Source organism: Gastrolobium bilobum, unplaced genomic scaffold, assembly GCF_033153095.1.
Source record: "Gastrolobium bilobum isolate Gb01-03AN ecotype WA unplaced genomic scaffold, APGP_CSIRO_Gbil_v1 utg46055, whole genome shotgun sequence".
Taxonomy (NCBI): domain Eukaryota; kingdom Viridiplantae; phylum Streptophyta; class Magnoliopsida; order Fabales; family Fabaceae; genus Gastrolobium; species Gastrolobium bilobum.
The window spans coordinates 117802-126673 of NW_026900127.1; the positions used below are offsets into that span (position 1 = coordinate 117802).

Sequence of the window (8872 nt, forward strand, 5' to 3'; positions counted from 1 at the left end):
AAAAATAAAGACCACTACTAGATGAGGAGGAAGAAGTGCAGTCTAGCGTAAAAAAAAAATTCTTCAAATTTTAGGGAGGGAGGCCGCCCACCCTAGCACCCCCCCTCCCTCCGCCCTTGCTTGTTGACCAACTTAATTCATTTACACCCTTAATTACAAGTAATAATCGTTAATACTATTTATAAACCTACTTCCACTAAATTTGTATCCATAAATCATAAGAATCTCTCGCAGGTACAATTTTGACAACTGTAGAGTGATGCTGGCTGTTTGAGGCTTTGAGGCTTAAATTTCTTTTTTTTCTTTGAGGCTTAAATTTCTTAGTACTAACGTACAGGGATAAAGACGTTCTTTAATTTCCATCACAAATGCGCCTGAAAAGTTGGCGTCGTACTGTTGAGGAAATTTAATGCTAGTCATATCCCATTTTCATATTGGATCGATTATATCGTAGAACTGGTGGAATCCGGTTAGTTTTTATAAAAAATCGATGACTTAACCCGATTTAACAGAAATAAATAAATATGTTTGTTGTTATTAACTGATGTCTTATTTTTTTCACTCTCACGTATAAATAATTTGTTTTTTTTTTTAAATATTTGAGTGATCTATTGTTTATTGACTTACCTAAATTATATACTTACAACATTTACATTATTTTATTTTTTTAAAAAATATTCCAATCGGTTCATTGCTTCGCAACTAATCCGATTCGGGAAGAGTCCAGGATTAAAGCTTTAAAGCTCTCTCAAAGGTAGTACTAGAGAGATTCGAACACATGCTCTCACATCCACCTGCTTAGCTCCCATGCGCCAACCGAGCTACCACCATTTGGTAACATTTATATTATTTTTTTTTTTTTGATAACAACATTTATATTATTTTGGTTATACACTATATATGAAATTTTGATTTGATTTATAATTACAGATGTCGTCTACTGAATCTGAAATATCAGTATCATATATGGTACATGTTTGATTGATTTTTTGTTAGACAATGATGTGAAATTTATTATGAATGATATCATTTTTTTTGAGTATATTCATAATTTTTAATATAAATTATAGATTAATGCAGTTGAACTAGTGACATATTAACTCGATAGGGTCACTGTTTGTAATTTAATAATATTATTACTAGCTGTGTACAAAGAGTCGTTATATTTCTATTTTGTTACCTGAATATTTGTAATTTAATAAATTGACAAATATTTGTCGGTATGATTTTTTCCCACAATATAATGTATTTAAATTTGAATGATTTTCTTTTACACTAATTAAAAAAACTGAATAAAATTACTTTTTTCTTATTCATACTTAATTTTAATAATTTAATATATCTAAACACAGAACGACTTTAATAATTTTATTCTATCATAAATATGTGACATAATTTGATATCTATGTAAGAATCTTTATTATAGAATAACAGACAATTACCTTTTTTCAGGTTAATGCTTATTACGCTTGATATTTATTTTGTTTATATATAACATTACATTTGCATTTCTTATTTATATACTAGTTTTAGATATTGATTTTGAGGAGTAAGATACCTCTTATATTTTAGGGTAAAAGATTTCTCCAGAGTGAATGGAGATAAGTTATCTTCGGTGAGCATAAAACGATATCATTTTGGGGCAAAAATTAAAGTATTTTTGTAATTCTAATATATTGCAGGATTATATTAGTCTTTATCGTTATAGTTTTTTAATCTTATAACCCCAAAACGATGTCATTTTGAGCTCACTAGAGATAACTTTGTTTAATAACTGAAGAAATACTTTTTCCTATATTTTATTACATATATTTTTTTGTAAGTAACAAAGAAAAATAAGTATAATTGTTTTAAACAAATAAAAATGTAATAACCACAAATCATATTTTTCTGAGTAATTACCTTTCCTAATTGTTAATACTTAATACAAATATATAGATCCTAAGCTCGCGGTAAGGATGGCTAGGTTTTCTGTCAAACATTTTTTTTTAGAATAAATACCCTTTTTGGTCCTCAGAAAATTTCACGAGGCCCGTTTTAGTCTCTAGCAAATAAAAAGGTCCATCGTGGTCCCTAAAAAATTTAAATTGGACCCATTTTAGTCCTTTTGAGGACTAATATGGCTCTTTTTTTAATTTGTAAAGGACTACGATTTCAACTAAATGGGTCCTTTTTGAATTTTTGAGGGACCACGATGGACCTTTTTATTTGCTAGGGACTAAAACGGGCCTCGTGAAATTTTCTGAGGACCAAAAATGATATTTACTCTTTTTTTTTATTAAAAATTCGTCAATCGTCGTATACACAATGAGCCAATATGTATTTTATTTTATTTTATTAAAAAAATATTTATTATTTTGAATGATACAATTTTGTATTATTTTAAATAAAATGCCCATGTTTTGATGTATATTTATTGGTTAGTTTGTCTTTCTCTCTCCTCAATTTTACATATATAGGAAAAAGAATGTAAAAAGCCAAAAAATAAAATAAAATACTAATATGATCCTTTCATTTAAAATAACACAAAATTCTATCCTTAAAATGATAAATCGTATATTTTCCCCCCACCAATATGACATGTCTTGAGCACCTTCAACCTGAAAAATAAAAATAAAAATAAAATTAACCAATATGCATGAATAGTCCAATCAAGTTATTCTGAACGAATATGGAAACCTATATAAGTGTGAATATTGGTGCTCAAAATTAAGTACGGATCAGGAAAAGTTTACTTGCATCTAGGGTGAAGAAAAAATATCACAATTTTAGTTTATCAAAATTTTCTAGTGTAAAGTCTGTGTAGTAAATTCAGTATCTCAGAGAAAGGATAGGTGTGTATTTTTCGGTGTTGAATATATACTGTACTTATCGATAGTGACGGAAGAGAGGATTGGGGAATTAAGTCTACATGTATGGTTGACTAGTTTTGGAAACCCATTTCTCCCAGTTTTCATTTTCTGAAGTTCTGGGTTAAACTCCTTCTTACCACAATTATAACTTGTGGATTGGATTGTCAAAATGGAAAGAGCCCTTTTTTACTTTATGAAAGCTTAAACAGTATCCAGAGAGTTAGTTTCACGGTTATAAATACTGAGTGCATGAGAGAGGTTATTAAGCAGCATTCCAAAGCACCATAGATACAATGCAAACTTTGGCTAGAGACCTAAATAACATGAGGGAGTATTATGAGAGTGGAAAGACAAAAAAAGCTTCTTGGAGAGAATCGCAACTCAAAGGGTTGCGTCGTTTCCTCATGGAAAAAGAGGAAGATATCTTGAAGGCCCTCATGCAAGATATAGGGAAACACCAAATTGAAGCTTTTAGAGACGAGGTACCTGTGACATATTTTTGGTGTTTCTGCAGAGTCACTTAAATCAATGTTTTCCTTAAGCAGTATTTAGAAGAATGATTAAATATACTTTTTTTTTTTTTTTAGATTATCAAGATATTAAATATTTACTAATAAAAACTAGTAAATATTATCTTATTAGTCCTATGTTTCGTGGGACATTTGTAGCAGATAGCATAGGCATATATTTATTATGATTTATTTTTTTAGCCAGGCTACGATGTTGGAGGAATATAAACTAATCTCTTGTGAAATTTCTTATTACTTGATCCGTTCTGGCAGGTAGGAACGTTGATGAAGTCCTTAAATACCGCATTGAGGTTTCTGAAAGATTGGATATCAGGGAAAAAGGTAAGATCTGTGTGTCTGTGGTCCTTCAAAATACTGAATACTAATTAAGTTGTTATAACTTAACCATCATAATTCATTTGATGAAACTAAGAGCATACACATGAAGTGACTAACGGCTAAATTTATTTTGATAGGCTAAATTGCCACAAATAGCATTGCTTAGTAGTGCAGAAATTGTTCCCGAGCCTCTGGGTCTTGTCCTCATTCTTTCTTCTTGGAATTTCCCCTTTGGTGGGTTATACTTTTTTATTATTTTTTTCTAGTTAATTAAAAGATAGATGTCTTCAAGGGGCAAATATATGAACCAGCATCCTCTGAATTAACAAAAACACAGGACTTTCCTTGGAGCCTCTGATAGGAGCAGTAGCTGCCGGAAACGCAGTAATCTTAAAGCCTTCAGAGTTGTCTCCTTCATGTTCTTCTCTACTTGCCACTGGTCTCGCCACTTATTTGGACGATAAAGCCATTAAGGTTATCCAAGGAGGACCACATGAGTCTGAGCAACTACTACAACAACGATGGGACAAAATATTCTTCACAGGTAAACAGAATCAGTTTTTTCTCTTCTTCTTCTTCTTTCATGTTTTGACGCTATATAATTGTCATAGTCATTGATGAAGATTTTGTGAATGTAAAAACTAATACCAGGAAGTGCACGTGTGGGGAGGATTGTGATGTCTGCAGCTGCGAAGCATCTGACTCCTGTCACTATGGAGTTGGGTGGAAAATGCCCTGCAGTCGTTGATTCCCTTTCATCTTCTTGGGATATAGAGGTGGGTTCACTCATTCTTGGCACATTGCACCAAAATCTCTTAACTAAAATGAAAGACATGATGAATTGAGGTTGAAAAGAATCAATTCCAACTCTATATTAATGATTTTATATATGTCTAACAAATCTCTTCACAAAATAGTCTATTGGGCTAATGATGAATAATATATCATATGCATAACATCTAGCTTATCTGTACTGAAAAATTTCATAAAGAAAATAGAGGATGACGATGATCGAGCTCGTAACTATTTGGTCACAGAGAATCTGATAATACGTAAATAATTAATTTAACCTAAAAACTTAAACTAACCGGTGAAGTTATATTTATGGGTTAAAGTTTAAAGTTTCTTATGTTACGTAAAAATGTCAAATCATTTCTGCACAAACATGATAACATGGGTCCCATGAAAGTTTAAAAAAGAAAAAGAAAAAAAAAGGTTGAAAGCCACGTTTTTTCTATCTGCAGGAACAGATTGAATTCTTATGTTGAATTTCAATCCCCTATATTTGGGAGTAGATCTTCTCATGTAAAAAAGTGGTCATGTGATCATGTTATTTGATCACCACTACTTATTTAAAAATTATACATTTTTTTTTCTCTTATCTCATCATCAATAAGTGGTTATGATCAAATAACATGATCACATGATTACTTTTTCACACAAGACAATTCACTCCCCCTGTATTTATTGTGTTATATATATCTATCATACCTAACCCACGAGTTCATTTAGTTTATTAGTTGATTATTAATTTCAATTTACAATGTCACGCTTCCCTGTAATAAAAAGGCGGCTGTGAAGCGGATTATGGTGGGGAAATATGGGACTTGTGCCGGTCAAGCATGCATAGCAATCGATTATGTCCTTGTGGAAAAGGGATACTGTTCAACAGTGGTATATCTCTTAAAATTGAAGTTATCAGTTTCACTGTTTCTTGATATTATATATATTTAACTAGGGGCGTGTGCTTACTCTTGGTTTCTTTTAGGTACAATTAATGAAGGTCTGGATCAAGAAAATGTTTGGAGAGAACCCAAAGCATTCCAACACTATTGCGAGGATAGTTAATAAACATCACTTCTTTAGATTGAAGAATCTTCTTGCTGATCAAGAGGTCAATAAATCTGCTGTTTATGGTGGCTCAATGGACGAAGAAAACTTGTAACTAACACGCCGCCGCCCTTTTCACTCATTTGTTGCTAGCATAATATTCCTATTTTCATTATATTTAGTGGCGCATGGATTTTGCCGCATTAATTGCATGACATTATACCCCACTTGACTCTTTCACTTTTAAGAAAGCACAGACAGTACTAGATTTACATGGCAAAAAATAAAAAAAAGTCATGTGCTCAACTCTGTTTCAGATTTATTGAGCCGACAATCCTGGTGAATCCCCCACTTGAAGCAGCAATCATGGCAGAGGAAATATTTGGCCCATTGCTTCCAATTATTACTGTAAGATTCTTGCATGGACATGTGACATTAAAATTTCAATATTTTTCTTAGTAGCACTCCATAAAATAGCTAACTACTTCTCTGAGTTAGCTTATAGAGAATAAAATTTTAGTACGCGACGCTATTATTATAAGTACGTATTTCAAAGAATATTTAATTATAATATTAAAGTTATTTTTTCTTTTCATATTAGTTGACAAATTTTTGAAAAGAGAAAAAAAAAAACCTTTAATATTATAAGGGATTAGTTATTCTGTCTACTCTTATTTTGCCTACCTTTGCCTACCTCTTTTAACATCGTTAGATTATAATCTCATCTAACGGTGGAGATTTGCATAATAAAATAAACTCTTCTTATCTTTCTTTCTCCTCACTGTCTCCCACACTCTTTCTCTCTGCTCCCCTTTCTTTCTATTGATTTGCGTAATTTACAACCTGAATTTATATTTGAATCTAAATTCATACAATGATTAATGGCATGATAGTTCTGTTGATGAGTATAATTTCTAATTTTTTTTTTAAATCTAATATAATTGAACACGGCAGAAACCACAAAATTACAAAAAAAAAAACGAAAACCATGAATAACCCTTCATTTGAATTAGTCCACGATTATCGTAATGTTTCTACTTTTCTGTTTAAATTTGAAACGAATCAACTTATCTCCTCTTTTTTATCTTGTTTTTTCAACTTGGGAGTGGGGAAAAGATCCATGTTCTTTCTATAGTACGCCCAACAACAAGCCTACCTGGTTCCATAACATAGGGCATCTGGATTTATTTCTTCTTGACACCCAATTTTAATTTTTTATGTAAATGCTCATAACAATGATTGAGTTGGATGAATTAGAAAAAAAGCTTGCACTTTTTTTTATGCTGAAGCACCATTGAAGAAAGAGAAAGGGCTAAAAGAATTTATTTTATATCGTAGATCTTCACCTTAGATGAAATTATAATCTAATGATATTGAAAGAGATAGGCAAAGATAGACAAAATAAGAGTAGACAGAATAACCTATCCCATATTATAATTATATACTCCCCATAATACATAATTATAATATTACCGTACCACTTAATACTAAGTTTTATTAACTTAAAGCGTAACACATGCTTTATTTAGTTTCCCACATTTTAAATTATATATATATATATATATATATATATATATATATATATATATATATATAAATATAGTTATTTATTTCCTCTAACTCCCACTATGTGTTCCCACTTTTTTTTTCATGTTAATAATTTGCAGCTGGAGAAGATTGAGGACAGTATTAAATTCATAAGTTCTAGGCCTAAGCCTCTTGCCATTTATGCTTTCACCAAAAACAAAACACTGCAGAGAAGAATGGTATCTGAAACATCTTCTGGCAGCTTGACTTTCAACGATGCAATTATACAGGTAGTACCCTGTCTAGTATCTACTGCTAATCTTTTTTACATACTTTATATACTTACTGTTTATCTTTGTTCTGTGCAGTATGTAGCGGATTCTCTCCCATTTGGAGGAGTTGGTGAAAGTGGGTTTGGCATGTACCATGGGAAGTTCTCCTTTGACACATTCAGCCACCATAAGGCGATTGCCAGAAGAAGTTTCCTCACTGATTTTTGGTATAGGTATCCTCCATGGACACTCAATAAGTTTCAACTACTTGAGGTCTCTTACAACCTTGATTATCTTGGATTGCTCCTTGTCCTTTTGGGCTTAAAGAGACCTTCACAACGCAGATCTTATTTTGCTAGCTCGTGACAATATGGCAATATTTAATTCTTGTATTTTCTTACTATTATGAGTGCATCCAATAAGCATAGATCTATGCATATATCTGCAAGTGATATGTATTTATACGAGTGCATCCACATCGCTGGATTTAATATTTATTGTGATATGAATTAGTCAAGTGGTACTCAAGCACTGAGTTGCAATACTTGCATTAGCCCAAATAAAATTATATTCTTCACAAAGGATAATAATAAGCAACTTTTAACTCAACAACTAAGCAGTCTTTGTAATATATGTTTGATTCAGAAAATGGTACATACAGGAAGGACCAGTTAACTTGAAATTAATTAGTTTTAACTCAGAATCGTAAGAAACATATAAAAAAGAAGAGAAAAGTGTGTCTATTTTAAAGGATGTAAAATTGTGTCATTTTAAGAGAGAGAAAGAGATAAATCATGGGAGAGAGAGAGTGGAAAAAAAAATAAAGATGCGGTCTTATTTCTTTGTGAGAGTAAAATAACACAAGTTGTGTCATTTAGAAGGACAGACACTTTTTCCCAAAAAAGAATTCAAAACTAATGTGAATAGAAGTAATAATAATATATAAAAAAAATAGTTGCTTACCAAAAAATATATATATATATATATATATATATAAAATAGTAGTACTAGATTTCTTGAAATTAAAATGAATGCTAAAATTGAAGAGATTTTATTCGATTAAGACTAACGTATATATGCAAAACCTGGCTTTTTGACCATTGTAGTCCTCATGTTATAATTAATTACCAAATTGATCTTGATTATAAATTATTTCAAAAATTTAACCTTCCCAGAAAACATAACACCAATCTGCCCCTGTTTGACCGTTGACCACCAAGCCTATCCGGGTATCACCCTCTCTACCGGGTATATTTTGAAATTTTTTACCTATCTGGATAGGGAGGGAGATACCTGGGTATATTTTTTGAATCTGAAAAAATGTTTGAATTATTTATCCGGGTAGGGAGGGTGCTACCCGAGTAAATAATCATACCTTTAGGGGCCGTTTGGTACACGGATTTTTTTTCGGATTCCTGGGAAACTGAATTTTTTTAAATTTTAAATTTTCAGATATTATCGTAAACTGAATGTAAAAATCATATTTTTGAAAATCGAGATTTCTGGACAAATAAAAATTTCTCCTGTACCAAAGCTCCCTTAA

At 31.4% G+C, this 8872-nt stretch overlaps 1 protein-coding gene across 1 annotated transcript; it reads left to right on the forward strand.

Annotated features, from left to right (window-relative positions):
• Positions 1-3145: 3145 nt before the first annotated feature.
• On the forward strand, positions 3146-7695 carry LOC133295417 (aldehyde dehydrogenase family 3 member F1-like). Its single transcript, XM_061494254.1, has 10 exons — positions 3146-3334; positions 3635-3703; positions 3838-3934; positions 4038-4244; positions 4352-4476; positions 5270-5374; positions 5469-5641; positions 5848-5938; positions 7198-7347; positions 7426-7695. Exons 1-10 carry the CDS (start codon positions 3146-3148, stop codon positions 7693-7695), a joined length of 1476 nt encoding a protein of 491 aa, XP_061350238.1.
• The last annotated feature ends 1177 nt before the right edge of the window (positions 7696-8872 follow it).